A 17975-nucleotide genomic window follows, 5' to 3' on the forward strand; every position below is an offset into this window, starting at 1 on the left:
AGTCCAAATTACATTTGAATAACCCTAGTCTCGTTCGATTATGTTTGGATATCCGTTTGCATAGGTAAAACATACATTTTAAGATTAAATTGAATGAATTTTTTTCTTATGATTTGATATAAAAGCTGGAACTCTAGCTATGCAATATAACTGGTGTTTAATTATCTTTTCCAACAAAGCAAGAAAATTGGCACTGTTCACAGTGTCTTTAACTTAATAATGAATTCTTATTTTATTAGGAGACAAACTTGCTGTTAATTGATTCTTTGTGTATCAATTAACTATAGTAATCTACAAACACGTGATTGGTTGATGTGATATGTATGTGTTTGATTCTTCTTAATCAGGGTTTTAGGTTTGAGTGTTGTGTATAGAAAAATAATATTGTATTACTCAGAGAACTAATCACACTAGAATATAAATGTTCATGACTCAAATTAGATTGTTTCTTTTGGATGATACTTGCCCTAATACCAAAATTCAAGTTTAGTATTCGTGGTACGCATCTTACGTAGTTACATATCACATAGTTGGGATTCAGTTTTCTATTTTATGACATGTGCAAAACGTTCCAAGTGCACTTAATTAGCAATGATTCTACCCTAGAAAACAGAGGAAGGGAGAAAACAATGAGTCAATGAGGTTGGTGGTATATTCAACTGGCATTTCCTCTGGTACAAGAAAAAAATCCTGAGTCAAATACATGAGTGACATGTACCAATAGAAAAATTACACTAAGATTTATTAATTAATAATATTGTGAACTTCTTAAAACTCTAAATCAACCAGTAAGTTTATTGTAATTATAAACTAACCCCATAACCTTCTCTTTTTCGAATTCAGTCCTCTTGTTAGGTGAAAAAATTGTGGACACTAGATTAATTTTTTCAAATAATTTTTTCATCTACTTTCACATCTGTTCTTCGTTTGGCAACTGGTTTAGGGTAAAAGAAAACAAATCTTGGCACAGGACTGACGGAGACGAAGTAAGCACAAACCCAAAAATCCAAAATCTTTTACTTTTTTCATTCACTTCCAAACACAAAAGTACCAATATAATCCGTAATAGGGGAAAAGCAAATTGGTAAAAATTTGAAATGTTTCCACCAGATGAATAGTTCTTCTCTATTACACAGGGCCAAAAAATGAAGTAAAGGGAGGAAACAAAGGAAAAAAAAACAGGGCACACGCGGAGGAGAGAGAGAGAGAGATCTGGGCGGCTCGGCCATGCTGTTCGCGGCAGCGAAGAGAGTGCTCTGTGAAGGATCCGAAGCCTTTGGTGGTGATAGCCCCGAGCACGGTGTGCGGCGTGGTGACGTCGAAACAGAGGGAGAGAAGCGAAGGAGAAGAGGGCAAAGAGGAGATCCGTGATGAGGGAGAATGGCGGCGCCGGTTCCAGGGAGAAGCGATTCGCAGTGGCGAGGAGTTGAACTGAAGGATAAGGGAAGGAGATTGTGAGGGAGAAATAGAAGAACAGAGCAGCGAGGACGAACAGGGCGTTCCTGGTCGCGGTGGCAGTTTGGCATCTCCGACGGCGTGGTGGCTTCACGGTGGAACGTAAATAGGGTAAAAAAGAATCCAGTCAGCTCTTATTTATTCACACGTCATATTAAGTGGACAAAGATTACTGGTACACTTCACTCCTGTAACCTACACTCATTTAATTTTATGGGTACCCAAGTATGCACCTATTCAACTTATCATGTGGTATGGCCGTATGGGCAATAATATTTACAATGAATGGGTGTATTTCAAGGTCAACGATTTCTTCCAGATAACTATTTAATGTCTATGGCATCCAGACAATGATTATATATAGCTTTTGGTCTTACATTCCTACATAGTGATAAGAGTTAAGGGTATATGGGTTGAGTGAGATGAATGGTTCAGAGTTTGAATTCTGAGGAGGACTAATTTACTAACATTACTAACAACTACTCCCTCCGTCCCTAATTATAAGCTAAAGTTGTAAAAATCACACTTATTAAGAAAGCCTTAATTGATGCATTGGTTTTCAAAAAAAATGTACAACTTTCTATGTTTACCCCTATTTATGATAACACTTTTTCATCATTGTACTACTAATGGTGGTGCTCCACTACCAATAAATGCAAGGGTGAATATGGAAAGAAATATTAACTTTTGCAAGGTTAGCTTATATTTAGTGACACAAAAAAAGTCTCAATGTTAGCTTATAATTAGGGATGGAGGGAGTAATATTTATCTATAAAAAAATTACAAAAGGCATCATGCATCCAATTATGCTTCATCCGTTTTAGAAATGTTATTGTTTTAGTTACTTTTTAATTTTTTCAAAAAGTTTGTTATTTTAGAAAATTAATACGTGTGTTTTTTAATTTTTTTCGTCTATACCTTTATTGAATAATTTTTTTCTCACTTATCACATTTCATATTAAGCAACCACAACTCTTCTTTATCAGTTACATTCTTCTCTATCCAAAGTAAAATTTAATACTTCCACATGTTATTAATAAAATTAAATAGGGCGTTTTAATAACATTGTACCATCAATAATTATTTTCTTACTTTATATGTCACAACTTTAAACAACAATCTCTCTAAGTGTGAGCTACTCATATGGACTTTTCTCTTTAACTTCAATATGAGTGAGAGTGCTTGAAGCCAACAAGAAGCACGTACAGCTGCACAAGTATTTCTCTCAAACACACTTATAGAGGCTATATAAATATTAGGTACCGTTTAACTTAAGTTTATTTTTATCTTTAAAGCTATATTTAAGTTAAACCTCAAAATAAGAGTTTTAAGAAAAACGCAAAATTTATTTGTTAGTTTATATTCTTTATAGTTTATTGTTAGTTTTTATATTCACGACAATCGGTGGTCTCAATGTTATGATTATGGAGGGGTCAAATAACACTGGTGGTGGACGTCAATGTTACCAGACGGTGGTGGTGGTAGTAGAGATAGTTGTTACCTAGCAGCATGAGTGATATAGGTGGATGTGGTGGTAGAGGGTGGAAGTGATGGCAACGAATACAGTGGTGGTGGTAAGTGTTACCTAATGGCGACAATAGCGACGACGATGATAGTGGTGGAGGCCGTTGGTGGTATGGTAAAAGTGGTGGCAATTGTGATGGTAGAGTGGTGGAGGCCCACTTGGTGGCGTCGATGGTGGTGGTGATGGCGATGAAGTTGGAGGTTGTGGTGGAGGTGGAGGTGGTGGTGGAGGTGGAGGTGGGTGTCATCGTGTGGCAACAATAGTCTTGGTGGTGACAACTACAATGGTGGTGGATCGGAAGGGCGACGGTTGCAATGATGGTATAAGTGGTGGAGGTAGCGACAGAGTCAATGACAATGGCGAGGGGGCTGCTAGCGGTGGCGTTGTGGTGGTATAGGGTGGTGTTGACAACGACATTGGTTGAGGTGGGTGTTACTCGGTGGCAATTGTGATCGTGAAGGTGGCATTGACGATGGTTGTTGTGGAAGAAAGTGGTGGTGGAGATGATGGTGGGTTGAGGCGGCAATGAAGGTGATGCTGTCGATGACAATGGTGGAAGGTGATGTTGCCATGCCGACAATGGTGGTGGAGATGGGAGTTGTGGTAGCGAATTGAAGGCGGTGACAATGGCAACAGTTGATATAGTGTGAGTACGAGCATGACACATTGACCTCTAGTTTTTTCAAACTCTTCTTGATACATTTTTTCAAAAAACTTATTATTATCTTCTTTTACAATAAAAATAAGTTACTTATTTTAGGTTTAAATAACCTTTTGGTCCTTGAAATTGTAAAGGGAATCAAATCTGATCCTTGTAAATTTTTTTGCATCAAAGTAGGTCCCTAAAATTGTTTTTTTAATCTAATTAACTCCTTTTGCTCAATTTTGACCAGTCAACGGTCCAATGACAAGCCTAGTCAGCTAAGGACGGCCACGTGGACTTTTTCACATCAATTTTAGTCCCTTGAAAAGTATTTTAATCAATTTTAGTCCTTGTTTCTTCCACCTTCATCTTCTTCCTCTTCCACCTTCTTCCTCTTCCTTCATAACTCAAATCCCATAAATTCAAAAGGAAGAATAAGGTGAATGTGATGAACACATAGTTTTTTTAGGGTTTTGAATTTCTAGATTTAAGGATTTGAGTTATGGAGGAAGAGGAAGAAGGTGGAAGAGGAAGGTGGAAGAACAAGGACTAAAATTGATTAAAATATTTTTCAAGGGACTAAAATTGATGTGAAAAAAGTCCATGTGGCCATCCTTAGTTGACTAGGCTTTCCACTGGACCGTTGACTAGTCAAAATTGAGCAAAATGACTTAATTAGATTAAAAAAACAATTTTAGGGACCCAGTTTAATGCGAAAATTTTACAGAGATCATATTTGATTCTCTTTACAATTTCAAGGACCAAAAGAGTATTTACTAAGAGTTTTTCATAAATTTCTATTTAGCACATGGATAATGGGGGTTGAGCATGGTGTTGTGAGACTGTCATGGCTTGATGGTGGCTGTTGCAATGAAGCATAACTGTTGTTGTCTTGGCACAGGCTACAGAGGCTTTTGGGGTGTTAGAAGGGTTGAAGCTAAAATTGGGGAGTAGTGTTGCATGTTCATCTATGGGTAGAGTCAAATTGTGTCATGTTGAACATGAAGTTGCACAGGAACGAGTTGCTTAATTCTTATATTGGTTTGATCATTCAAGAGATTTGCAGGTTAGTTTCAACTTTTTAGCTTAACTCATTATTCTCTCATCTACCGCGGGGTGCGAAGAAGGCAACTCATTATTTGTCCAAACATGCTCTTATGTTGTGTATCATATTTGGCTAGGACGCACCCCTCCTTGTATTTAATCTTATATCCTTTCAAATGTTTTACTGATGACAAGTTAATATATTATTGTCTACATTTTTTGTAAATAAAAAAACTAAGAATTTGTCAATGTATTCTTGAAAAATTGTATTGTTTAAATATTGCATTGAGCATTATGATTTTTAAATAATATAAATTTAAGTATTGTGGGACTGGATATCTAAAATTAAATATTTGTTTTATTTTACGAAAAATTTTCACATGATAATGAGGAATTAGACTTATCTTGACATAAATGCTTTATATTATTTTTATATTTTGATAGTCAACATTTAATAAAACAATGTTCTCAAGAGAACACAATATGTGTCAACTTCATCAAATGACGAAAAGAGAACCAAAATACAAAGGAGAACTTAATAGATAGTGGAGCTCTCTAATATATAGGCGCCTATATAAGTGGGCTAGACCCGACTTGGTAAAAAATACCATAACCTTAAGCACAATCTTAACACTATGTAGTAGTCACAATATAAAAGTCCAAATGCAAACAAAAGGTTGATACAAGGAAAGCATGATACAAGCAATACAAACTAAGATAGAAGTCGAGTCTTGAATGAAAACTTCAACAAACTTTCCAAAGAAGATTTTATCCAATTTCCTCTCTCTCTCTAGGCAAATATGCATCAAAAGGGACACATAAATACTTTTCAAAGCAACAAATAATCAAGTGTGAAATGTGTGCGGGAAATCACCCCACATGCCATTGTCCTTTTTGGGAGGAAGAGGTGGACTGCATGAACAATGAGCAAAGGCGTAAGGGCAATGACTAATGATTATTCTAGCCAGGGGCACTCGACAATACAACAACAACCCGAGTTTGGAGCATGATGTTGGACCTTCTCCTTATCAACAACGTCAACCACCCCTCTAAGATGAGACTTCTAAATTAGAAAATACATTAACTTAATTTACATAGGTTTCCATGTTTATCAAGAAGAACACTGATGTTGGACAACTTGCATAGAAAATGACTCAAAACCAAATAGGAACATTTTTTGATTAACAAAATTACAGGACTCAATTTGCGCCATTAAAAATAAGGGACCCGAATTACACAATCATAATAAATAAGGACAAAAAATGAAATAAAGCAAAGTGCAATTAAGCCATTTTAAAAATAAAAATCCGATTTATATTTGTAAAAAAACCACTTAGTGTGAATGCCAAATGGGCTTAAACATTTTTTTTAACTCTTAAAATAAAATAAAATTTAGGGTAAAAAGCATTTTTGGCCCCTGATGTTTTAAGTTTGTGCAAATTCTGCCCCTACTCTATTTTTGTCGACGTTTCTACCCCTCATGTTTTCAAACAGTACACAGTCTACCCCTTCGTTCGTCAGGCTTTCTCAGGAGAGGTTCCTGAGTGGATTAGAGAGATGAAGAGGAGTATATGAAGTTGATGATTATCAAGGAAATGATATAAATTAAATTTGCTTAATGTATATATCAATTATGTATAGAACTGAACTGGTTAAAAACATGTTTTGCTACTTACAAGTCTTGAGTTTGAATCTCTCATGCCCTTTTTTTTCCAATTTCACTTGTAATTTCCACGTGGCAAGTCCAAAAAATATAAAAAAAAACCAAATCAGTTCATTCCGTTAGTTTTTTAACGTGTCTGACTGACGGAGGGGTAGACGGTGCATTGTTTGAAAACATGAGGGGTAGAAACATCGACAAAAATAGAGCAGGGGCATAAATTGCACAAACTTAAAACATCAGGGGCCAAAAGTGTTTTTTTCCCTAAAATTTAAAACAACCCTTTTCTGTTGGGTGAATAAACAACCTTATAGCTAGTTTAATTTTATGCAAACACAAATGGGCTTAATACAAAATACAAAAAGACAATGCCTATTCCTTGCAAATTTTATTGCGCGGGTTGTTCGAAAATATACTCCGAAACGAAAAGTTCAGTTTCCCGCGAATCTCAGTGTGAACGCCACGTCATCGATCCGCGTCTCACGCTCTCGACCAATCAGAACCGAGGCTCGAGTTCTATATAATCCATTTCCACTCACAAACCCTTTTCATTCTTCACTCGCTCGCTGTCTTCTCACCTCTCTCACAGCTTCTCCGCGCTCTGATACTGGATCGCAATTTCTAGGGTTAGGGTTTCCCAATTTCTTCCTCGATCGTAGAGAATGAGTTCCACCGGCGGCAACAACACCAAGGGCGGCAGAGGCAAGCCCAAGGCCGCCAAATCGGTTTCCAGGTCTCAGAAGGCTGGTCTCCAATTCCCCGTTGGAAGAATCGCGAGGTTCCTCAAGGCTGGAAAGTATGCTGAGCGTGTTGGTGCTGGTGCTCCTGTGTATCTCTCTGCTGTGCTTGAGTATCTCGCCGCTGAGGTTTGTTTTGATCCATTTCTGATGAATTTCGTTTTTCTTTTCTGTTTTACGATTTGGTTCAATTTAGGGTTCTAAGTGTGAATTCAATCGGATTCATGTTGATTTCAGTGTTTGATTGTTCAATTTGTTGATGCTTACTGTGTTGGTTTAGGTTTTGGAATTGGCTGGGAACGCTGCTAGGGACAACAAGAAGAATCGTATTGTTCCAAGGCACATTCAACTTGCTGTGAGGAACGATGAGGAGTTGAGCAAGCTGTTGGGATCTGTCACCATTGCTAATGGAGGTGTGCTGCCGAATATTCACCAGACTCTGCTTCCTAAGAAGGCTGGAAAGGGGAAAGGCGAAATTGGATCTGCTTCTCAGGAATTTTAGGGGTTTTGATGTCTCCTCTGTTGATTAGACCATAGTTTTATTTTGCTGCAGTTGTAATATACATCGATGTTTGATTTCTATATTGCTGCCCAGAGAGATTTGTTGTTTATCAGTGGGCAGAATTGGATGGCGTAGAACCCTCTTTATAATGTTGGATGAATGATAAATGCTTTTGCCTGAATGTCTTGATTTCTAGTTTGTAGTTCTTATTTTTCTGGTGTGGCCACACAAGCATATAGCGTTTTTCACCATAAGCATATGCTTGTCGATTCTGTCTCTGTTGGTTTGGTTATTTTTGTTGTAGCACTTTAGGGTTTAGGCTACATGGAGCTATGACATAACTCTGAGGATTTGTTGACAGATTTTTGTCACTCTTATCTTTCAATTTGGAGATATGCCATTGAGGTTTGTTGACAGATTTTGTTTAATGGCTTGATTGTGATGGTCTCTTTGTTGTTGTACTTTCTATCGATTGTCCATGTTCCATGCATGTAGTGTGTACATAAGTCAGCTTTATCTTGGCCATTTCAGAATTTTATAGCAGCAATGTTTACAATGATCAAGATTGTGCTTAACTCATCTTGGTGAGAATGAGAGTTTGTTTGTGATAATGGATTTGGGGTATGCTTTTTTTTACTGGTGTTGTGCTTGTTTTGAATGGAGGACCTGTTAGTGGGTGAGACTCTCCAAACCACTTAGGAAATTGGCTATTTGGGAATGCATTTAGCATTGATCTGGTGAGCTCAACTTGCAGAAGCAAAAGTGTAGGTCAATACTCCAGAGTAATCTAAAGGGAGCAATGTATTCATTTCCGGTGGAGTAAACGTAGACTGAGTGTACACCTTAATCCTGAGCCCTCCTTGAAATGTGCTATTGCTTAGAACTACGGTCTAACTATTACAAGGCTTTAGTTTTGGATTGTTAGATTAGTAATGGACAGTGAAGATAACAAGATGCTTCTTGCTTCACCAGAATAACTGCGGGTCTGAATCACTTATTGTTACCGTCTTATCTTTTGTCCCCAAACTTGGCCATGAAATCCAAAAAAAAATTTGAGCAATTAAAATTTATCATATATAAGTTTGTGAGTCTCACACATGTTATTTTCAATTGACATGGATAAATTTCATTGTTGAAATAGGAAATTGAGATTCCATTTTATTTTCACATTGGCTTTAAATGGCATCCTTTCTGGGACCATATTGTTACTAAGATAAGTATATATTACAAATTACAAAATAATGCTTATTTTTTACTTGAATCTCTTGTATAGCCGCTGTCTCTTAATTTTTCAACCTACCAAAAACCAATTACATAACTATATTTAGTTATATTTTATTTGATGATTATAATGAAATTTATTTAAATTGTAGCTTATTTTTAGGCGTATCATATAACATCTAGTAGGATGGACTCGTATCAAATGTGGTAAACGGACATACAATTTTGTTTTATAATTTGATTTCAGAAATGTTTATCTCTTATTTATGTGGTGAAGAACGCATGCAATGGAAAAACATGCGAGAATGGCCATGGAGAGCTGGGTCTGTGGAAAATAATCAAACACGGTAGGAGATAGAGCCATAGAGGTAACTGGATTCCACCCATCACAACAACTTTGGCTGAATGGGCTATTTGGCTTTGATGCACTGTGTGGGTGTAACATCATGCCCCGGGCAACTGAAACTTGTGAGGGTCAGAATCCAATGCTCCACCACCAACGTTGGTGTCAGTAGGCGACAATTGCTGGAGAAACTGGACAAGGAGTTACTTAAAGGGGATGATAGAGCTGCTCTAGCACTTGTCAAGGATTTGCAGGGTAAGCCTGATGGCCTTCGGTGTTTCGGTGCAGCCAGGCAGGTTAGTGAATGTAACAATTTCGAAGCTTCTGTTAGTAGTTTCCGGGTTTCGGGAAATTCTTCTACAATTGATTCTAAAACTAATCAATTTTGGGAGAAGTTTCTGTAAGTAGTTTATGGATTTCAGAATTGGTTTTGAGAACTTCAAACAAGCTTTTTACTCTGTTTCCTCAATTGCAACTTGTTTCTTGTCAACTTTCTTTAGGTTGTGCATAATCTTCTAACTTGAAGAAAATTTGATATAAGTGATAATTTGTGTGGACTTGTAGTGTGAAATTGTGAAGTATGGCTAGGAAAGATCAGAGATTGCAGCTTGCTTCATTTAATGTGTGAATGCATTTGCAGGTGCCTCAAAGGCTTTACACCTTGGATGAATTGAAGCTTAATGGAATAGAAGCTGAGTCTCTTCTATCACCGGTGGATTCAACTCTTGGTTCAATAGAGAGAACACTGCAGATTGCTGCTATTGCAGGAGGGCTTACTGCATGGAATGCCTTTGGAATTTCCCCACAGCAACTCTTCTATATATCACTGGGTTTGCTGTTTCTCTGGACTCTGGACACGGTAGTACCTTAGTTATTCGTTTTGTGATAACTAATAGCATGTTTGGATCAGCTTATATTTTTTCTCAAAATCAACTTTGGTACTCAAAAGCTGCTCATATAAGCTTCACCAAAATTGATTCTGGCTTTAGAATCAGTTGTCGAAGGATTTCCAAACATTACAAGACATTCTACTTGCATCGTTTGCTGGAGCTTATTCTCATTTCTCTAATTCTGTCTTGTTGTGATGTGTATAATTTTGTTAATCTTATTAGAAAGGTTTTATCCAAGTTGGTTCACTTAACAATATGAATGAAAGATTTTATTTTCTGTATCCGTTAATATAGCACCTTTGCTTATTACTACTAGGTAAATATTTATATTCATTGCATTGTAAAAGTCAGGACCAAGTTTGTGTATCAATCATTATTAGTTTACTAAGACTTACCATTTTATTGATATTTATTTTCTGATATGCTACTTAAACATTTACAGCAGAAGTATTTTCTTGACCATGCTTATCAAATTGATTGTTTGCAGGTCTCTTATGGTGGAGGTCTTGGTAACTTGGTTGTTGATACAATTGGTCATAGCTTCAGTAAAAAATACCACAATAGGGTTATTCAGGTCAGATTCATGCCATCCTCTTATTCGTTGCACTCAAAATAATTTTACTTCTATGAATTTACATCATCGTAATGACCATTAACTAACCTTGCCAATATTTAATTATGCAGCATGAAGCTGGCCATTTTTTAATTGCTTATCTAGTAGGAATACTTCCTAAAGGATATACTCTTTCCAGTTTGGATGCCCTAAAGAAGGATGGTTCTCTCAATGTTCAAGCAGGCTCAGCCTTCGTGGATTTTGAGTTCCTCGAAGAAGTTGGTTGCTTTATTTGTTCCATATATTTAATGCACAATTTTTATTCTTAAGGTACCAGATAGAGAGAGAAATTGACAACTAGGGATGTGTCTTTGCATGAATTTAATTGCCCTAGTAATCTAGCTTTGACTCGTGTCACAGTTTACCATCAATAATACGGGTTTGCATAGCTGTTTTCGCTAAGTGACTCCATATCAGTTATTTAATTGAGACAGGGAATACATGTTTTTAACCTGCATCAGTTTTGAACTTTTTGCTTATCAAGTTCCTTTGAATTGCATTTAGTTGACAACTATATCTGCTGATTGTTATCACCTTTCATGTGTTGCAGGTTAATGCGGGGAAAGTATCAGCTAAAGTATGTTGTTGTCTTACCAAATCTAATTTTCACTGCTATCAGTTTGCTTTATTTATTGATATGCCGATTTCATAGTTTAATTATGTTAAAACCTTTGTTTTATGTTATTAGACATTGAACAAATTTTCATGTATAGCCTTGGCTGGTGTGTGCACTGAGTATCTTATATATGGATTTTCTGAAGGAGGCCTGGATGACATAAGAAAGGTTTATGCACTTTTGAACATTCTTTTTCAGTCAAGACAAATGTAAAACAGCATTGATGTGTCTAAATGTACTTTTCTTGATTGTGTATAGTTGGATTCATTGCTCAGCGGCCTGGGATTCACACAAAAGAAGGTAGACTCTCAAGTTAGATGGTCCGTGCTAAACACGGTCTTGCTCTTGCGTCGACATGAAGCAGCTCGAGCAAAGCTTGCAGATGCCATGTCCATGGGAAACTCAGTGGGATCCTGCATCGACATTATAGAAAATTCTATTGATGTTTCAGATCTGTTAGCTGAAACTGGATCCCCTTGATGATTCTCTTCACCGGTTCATTTCCTCTAAATTATGCTCCTGGCTAAATTGGTTCAGATTTCCAAAATCTTTCATTTGGGGTTACCATGCTCAACTCTTCTGGGAGCAAATGTGAATATCTTTTAATACAGTGGAAAGCAGTGAGTCAGTATTTTCTTGGTTCTACTGGTTGGCACTTTCAGAGGCTTCATGTGTGAAAGATCATTTATGGAGAGAATATCATATAACCCACCCTGCTAAATAGGTTTATTTTACATGGATGTTCTTGTAAGTAATTAATTGTATACTTTTGAACTATGCTTAAATAACTCATCCATGTATGGGCATGCATTAGCAAGAACTGTTGTTATCTATTCCTTGCCTTGGGAAAACAAAATCTGAACATGAGAGTTCCTTGGCAAACATGGGTGGAGAGGATTTTGTAAGATTCGGATTTGGAAAAGCAAAAGAAGTGAAGAAAAAAATGTGATACAAAAAGGAGATTTTTATTCTGTAATGATTCTGATACAACTTTCGCAATTTGAGAGCCCTGTCTTTCCTACAAGCTGAAAACTAAAACCAGCCCCCTGATTTAGTTTCTTCAAACTTCCCTAAACCTTACAACTTCTCTAAACTTCCATAACTAAACACTTCTATTTCAGTTAACTTTGCTATCAATAGTGGAATCAAATTTCTCAAATTCACCATAAACTTGAGATTAATTTAGCATACAAGTTAGGGAATTTGAGAGCCTTGAATCTCCTACAAATCATCTCATAGTTAACCCTCTCTCATGTATCCGTCCCACTATTCCTACTATATGTATAGACTTTATTATTTGGACGCCTAACAATAATTTCCTAGAGTTTTTTTTTCTTCATAGAAAGTTTCGGTGGGTTCGACTCCAATCATTACCATGAGTCAAAACCAAAGATCGCCCTACATCGGTCGACAGCGGAAATCATACGCAGTTACGCACAACCTTTATAGGAGAAGTAGTATGTCTTTACCAACTTAATTAACATGTGTTGTGTTGACATTTTCCAAAAGTCTTAACATTAATAAAAAGAAAATATATTTTTTACTTTTTGGTTTAATACAAATATCCTTCACTGGATACAATCCTATTCGGATAAAAACATCCACATTTTAGTGAGGCTAATTCTCTTAAATGAGTTTTTCCTATACATAAAACTCAAACCCCAAAACTTACTTGATGATTTGAACCAACCACTACCAAGAAAAAAACCAACCATCTTTGGTAGTATTAAAGTGGTATATTAAACCCAAAGTAGCATTTAATTTATGTGCACAACATTTATCCAGAAAGAGCATAAAGTTTGTGATAAAAATTGGGTTAGGGGAAGGAGGAGTAAAGAGTAATGGGGGCAGTGTGGTTATTGGCATGCCATGGGTTGGTTACAGCCCTGGTGGTAGTCTCATTCCTGTGCGGTCGATGGCCAATCTTCGACGGCACTTTCATTCAACGCATTCATTACTTCCTCACTTTCGGTGCCTACGATTACTTCCTGTATCACTCTCTCTCTCTCTCTCTTCTCTGCAACTTCCATTTCAAATTTCCAATTTCCATTCCTCAACTGAATCTCTCTCTCTCTCTCTTGCAGGCGTTTCGTCGGTGCAGTTTTTGGCTCCAAGTGTGCGGATGCGGTTCTTTCCGTTGAATTTTACTGCTGCGATCGTCCAAATCCTCTTCTGCAGGTTTCTCTTTTGATTTCGACTTCTCTAACTTTGCTGAATCTGGATCTGGTTTACTGATTAACTGATTGATTAGAATTTGGCATTGTTTCATGAAAAACGTAATACTAGCATAACAAGTTGAATCAAACAAGTTTATCTACTGATTTACTTGATTTGCTTCACCTGATTCGCGATGGAAATAGGTTTTGCTTTCTATTATCTAGGTCACTGATAGAGTGATTGATAGTCAAATAGTTAAAGGTAGAGGTAGATGGAGATCAAGACTAAACCATTAAGAGAGATTTAGAGAGTAATGATTTGTCTTCAAATTTATTACAGGATTGATCATTATGACATCTTTGATCCATGTAGCCGACTTCGCCTAATGGAAATACACTTGGTTGTTGTTGTTAAATTCTTTAGACCACAACTTAGGCATCACACGCGTCTTAATGGTGCATTTGACCTTTTTTTTGTGATTGTTGTGAAGATATTAATGAATAGGGTGCGAGTGTCTTCAGTTTGACCGGGGACACATCCTTTTAAGTGTTGTCAAATAGCCAGTGGCGCTATAGTGTAGCACTCGCTATCATCGGCTTTGAGGGCTTGACATAGCGGATTTTTTGGCTTTATGTTATTTTCCACGATCCGCAATTAACAACACTGCATCCTTTTGTCTGAAACAAAGGGATACTGCTAGATTGAAATATCTGTGGTTTAATTTCCCCTTCCCTTGTCCTGTGCAATGAATTTTTCATTTGAATTCCATTTCCACCAAATTTTGTAAGCTAGCAGCGGCATTTATATTGGAAATTATCATAGGGACGGTGATTTTGTGCTAAAAAAGTCATAACATCTGTTTAAACATGACAACTTTGTTAACAAAATATTTATTTATTGCAGATTATATATCTTGTGATAATCAGCTTCACATATTATTTCACTGCAAAGTCTAGCTTCACCTATATCCCTGGATATTATTTAAGTGGGATTCACAGGTAGGGTTTTGCAGGGCCACTATTGTACTCATTTCCTGTTTTTATAGCTTTTTCAGCATTATGCTATCATGAATTTTGTTAGACATTATATTTTTATGTAGGTACATTAGCTTATTGGCAGCTGCTGTTGGAATTGTCCTCTTTCTTTTGACAAGTTTTTCTGATCCAGGGATAGTGAAGGCTGAGAATGTTTCTCAGTACCTTTCTGCTTATCCCTATGATAATATCATTTATTCAGAGAAAGAATGTTCCACTTGCAAAATTCCAAAGTGAGTTTGCTACTGGTGCAACATTTTGTGAAATATTGTTTAAATATTTCTATAAAATGGTCTTAATATTTTTTTTTCAGACCCGCTAGGTCAAAGCACTGCAGCATTTGTAATCGTTGTGTTGCACGGTTTGATCACCACTGTGGATGGATGGTTAGGAATCTTTGAAATTCTCCATCTATATAAGCTTGTTTTTATGGTTCGTATTTAATAAATCATTAGGTTTTTTTGTAATTTTACTTAGTTATTTTACCTGCAGAACAATTGCATAGGAGAGAGAAACACCCGTTATTTCATGGCTTTTCTTTTATGGTAAGCTCTATGTGGTGCTGGTGCATCAGTTTATTATTTTTACATGTCATTTTGTGTAATGTAGTTTCTATATAAAAGGAACCCCAGAAAGTATGGCACATAAGAAGCCTAAGCAAAAATCAAGAATGTTCCTTTCCTCTGGATAAAAATTACTTAACTGGTGTAACCCTTACCGTACCTACTTTATTATTTGGAAATCCTGTTTTACTCTAAATCAGAATTGAAGAATCTCTTTTCCGCCAAAAATATAGATCATGAAAATACGGCTGAAATAAAATAAGATTCATCACCTCTGTAGACACAGAAAAATATGTATATAGCAACTCATTTTCATACATGCATAGCCTCATTCACAGATAAGAGCTAAATAAAAAACAAGTAAGCGATTATTCCATCAGTAATATTAACAGTAAATGCCCCTCCATGCAAGGAAGAACACCTTCAGGTGGATATCTGTCCATTTTCAGGACTTTGTGCTTTATCAACTTTCATACCATGTAGAACATTCTCAACCAGTGCCTGATAATGCTTAGTGACTAGTTGAGATAGTGGTCGACCCTGAGATCAGTTGACCTCCATTAAGTTATTTCAAGCTCCACCTGATGGGCCTCAAGCCCTCAACTATATACCAAATTATTAAGCTGGCTTAACTCAATGCATGAATGTTCATTATTGCAGTTTAACCAGTTGTAACGACATCCAATCAGCTAGACATAAGTGGAAAGCTAATATTGTACATTTGTACAAGATTTGATAGATAACATTTTATCCATTTTACCAATCCCCCAAATACAGACAATAAGTTATGTGTTCTTTTTCTCAGGCTCTGTTCTTATCTGTGATTCTTCCATGTCTTGTAGGCATTTCCTTTTGTGCTTGTATGGAACAGTTGCCATTGGCTTGGTTCTTGCTGGAAGACTAAAAGAATTAAGAGTTGTCTATATTCTAACAGGTAATGTAAATTTGCAAGTAATATCTATCTCGAGATTGGTTTTTCTTTTACTGATTTTGAGATTTCTCTTAATCTTAACTTTGCAGTTTATTATGGAGTAGAAAATTCTTTTATGGATTTAGCTCCTCATGTGGTACAAGTGAGTTTTTTCCTCTGTTTCTAGTCTCTACCTGTTGATTGTTATGTATATCTATCTTGATTTCCTATTTTCAATTTTAGCTGTTAATATTTTGTTAATACAGTGGTTGTTGGCATCCTACAACACTCAGATACTTCTTATAGTGTTCCTTGCAATTATTACAATGCTATTAGCGGGGTTTTTTGGCTACCATACAAAGCTTTGCCTTAGCAACACTACCACTAATGAGGTACTTCCTACTTAGCCTTGACATGATTGTGTAAAAGTAAATATTTACAAGTTATGAGGAGCCAGGAAGTGGCCAGGATTTCTTTTTTCTTTGTTCATGTGAAAACAAAAATTCCCACAAAAGCAGATGACTATGCCTTTAAAAGTTTGAGTTAAAGATGTAAATATATCTTGTCTTGTCCATTATGTTAGAAGAAAAATCTAAACAGAATACATAATTTGGGAGGTTTGTTTGTGAATCACAGACCTTTAAGTGGCAAGATCACATGGACTGGCAAAGGAAGCTAAAAGAAGCACAGGCCAGTGCTGCAGCACTAAGACAGAGTATAAGTGGAATGAGCAGTGAAAAACAGCCATCGACAAGCAAATGGAGAACCTTCTTTCGAAGATCACCTCTAGAAGATGTGGTAGTTGTCAAGAATAATGTTTACGATAAAGGTTTCTTGCACAATATTCAGGAGGTTATTTCCCCTCTCTCTACAAGGCGGTCCTTTACACGAACCAAATTGAAATCTAGCTGAGCATGCTTCTTAACACAAGTGTGTTTCTAGTTATTGAATGCCTTGCTCGCTAGCTGCACATAAATTGAGTTGGTAGCATGTCTCTCTACAGTTCAGATGGCCTCATTAATCATTGTGAAAATCATAAATGCGATCTTTTTTGTTTTTTTTCTTCTATTGAATGGGTCCAGGACTAGTTGTAGAATGAGAAATTGATTATTTGATAGTCCTGTTTGAAGTTAATGTTATGAAAAATAAAGGCTTAAATAAGTTTTTGGTCCCTAACAAACCATATGTTTGGTTTTCGTCCCTCGCCGGAGCAAAGGTGGGCTTTAGTCCCTAACCTTTGCCAAAAGGTTTGGTTTTGGTTCCTCCGGAGATCTGGGTCAACACCGGAGCTTCGGTGGCCCATGTGGCATGGCCACGTGGGATTGATGAGCTAACGTGGAATTTGTTTTTTCATTTAAATTTTAAAAAACCTAATTAATTTTTTTAAAAAATTGTTTAAAATTCTAAAAAATAAAAAAATCTTAATTTACTTATCTTAATTTTAATTAAATCATTAATATCTAATCCTCCTCCATATTCATCTCCAATGAATCAACAACACACATTCTGGAAATTCACAGAGAATCAACTACAGAACATTCAACAATACAATCACTATGTTTCGCATATTGTTTCCAAATATGTTTACTTATTTTAGCTTTTTTTTAAACCATTTTATTGGGTCATTTAGATCCAGATGCAAATATGATTGTTGTCACTTAAGACCCAGATGGTGACGAACGAGTTTGAGTGTGAATAAGAAGATTAAGGAGGAGGAAGAAGATCGTCTCAAACATATCAGATTCTGCTGGGATCCGACAGCGGTGAAGGATTCGGATGTTTTCTAGAGGAGGAAGTAGATGAATGTTGAGTTTATTTTATTTTGAGTTAATTAAGTTATTCATCAAGTTAAATTAGATTTACTGAAAGAAAGTAAAGAAAAAAAAATATAAGAATTACAAAAGGTTTTTTTTTAATTAATTAAGTTTTTTTTTTAATTTAAATGAAAAAATAAATTCCACGTCAACTCACTAATCCCATGTGGCATTGCCACATGAGCCACAAACTTATTTAAGCCAAAATAAATATAATATGAGAATTTAATAATGAGATAGACGTGGAC

General features: G+C 36.3%; 3 protein-coding genes across 6 annotated transcripts; all 3 read left to right on the forward strand.

Annotated features, from left to right (window-relative positions):
* Window positions 1-6861: 6861 nt before the first annotated feature.
* LOC130731221 (histone H2AX) lies at window positions 6862-7747 on the forward strand. Its single transcript, XM_057583446.1, has 2 exons — window positions 6862-7193; window positions 7345-7747. Exons 1-2 carry the CDS (start codon window positions 6990-6992, stop codon window positions 7564-7566), a joined length of 426 nt encoding a protein of 141 aa, XP_057439429.1. The 5' UTR covers window positions 6862-6989; the 3' UTR covers window positions 7567-7747.
* A 1258-nt stretch (window positions 7748-9005) lies between these two features.
* LOC130731220 (uncharacterized) lies at window positions 9006-12105 on the forward strand. 2 transcript variants are annotated; one of them, XM_057583445.1, is made up of 7 exons: window positions 9006-9426; window positions 9771-9989; window positions 10508-10594; window positions 10705-10851; window positions 11184-11210; window positions 11347-11417; window positions 11508-11646. In XM_057583445.1, exons 1-6 carry the CDS (start codon window positions 9193-9195, stop codon window positions 11410-11412), a joined length of 780 nt encoding a protein of 259 aa, XP_057439428.1. In that variant the 5' UTR covers window positions 9006-9192; the 3' UTR covers window positions 11413-11417; window positions 11508-11646. The 2 variants fall into 2 exon arrangements, with proteins under 2 accessions (XP_057439428.1, XP_057439427.1); XM_057583444.1 differs by having other exon boundaries at window positions 9018-9426; window positions 11322-11417; window positions 11508-12105.
* Window positions 12106-13006: 901 nt separating this feature from the next.
* On the forward strand, window positions 13007-17072 carry LOC130731222 (probable protein S-acyltransferase 17). 3 transcript variants are annotated; one of them, XM_057583449.1, is made up of 10 exons: window positions 13007-13239; window positions 13334-13427; window positions 14310-14404; window positions 14506-14673; window positions 14754-14826; window positions 14918-14985; window positions 15846-15937; window positions 16024-16076; window positions 16207-16305; window positions 16550-17072. In XM_057583449.1, exons 1-10 carry the CDS (start codon window positions 13091-13093, stop codon window positions 16823-16825), a joined length of 1167 nt encoding a protein of 388 aa, XP_057439432.1. In that variant the 5' UTR covers window positions 13007-13090; the 3' UTR covers window positions 16826-17072. The 3 variants fall into 3 exon arrangements, with proteins under 3 accessions (XP_057439432.1, XP_057439430.1, XP_057439431.1); XM_057583447.1 differs by having other exon boundaries at window positions 13008-13239; window positions 16180-16305; XM_057583448.1 differs by having other exon boundaries at window positions 13010-13239; window positions 14933-14985; window positions 16180-16305.
* The last annotated feature ends 903 nt before the right edge of the window (window positions 17073-17975 follow it).

Source organism: Lotus japonicus, chromosome 1, assembly GCF_012489685.1.
Source record: "Lotus japonicus ecotype B-129 chromosome 1, LjGifu_v1.2".
Taxonomy (NCBI): Eukaryota; Viridiplantae; Streptophyta; class Magnoliopsida; order Fabales; family Fabaceae; genus Lotus; species Lotus japonicus.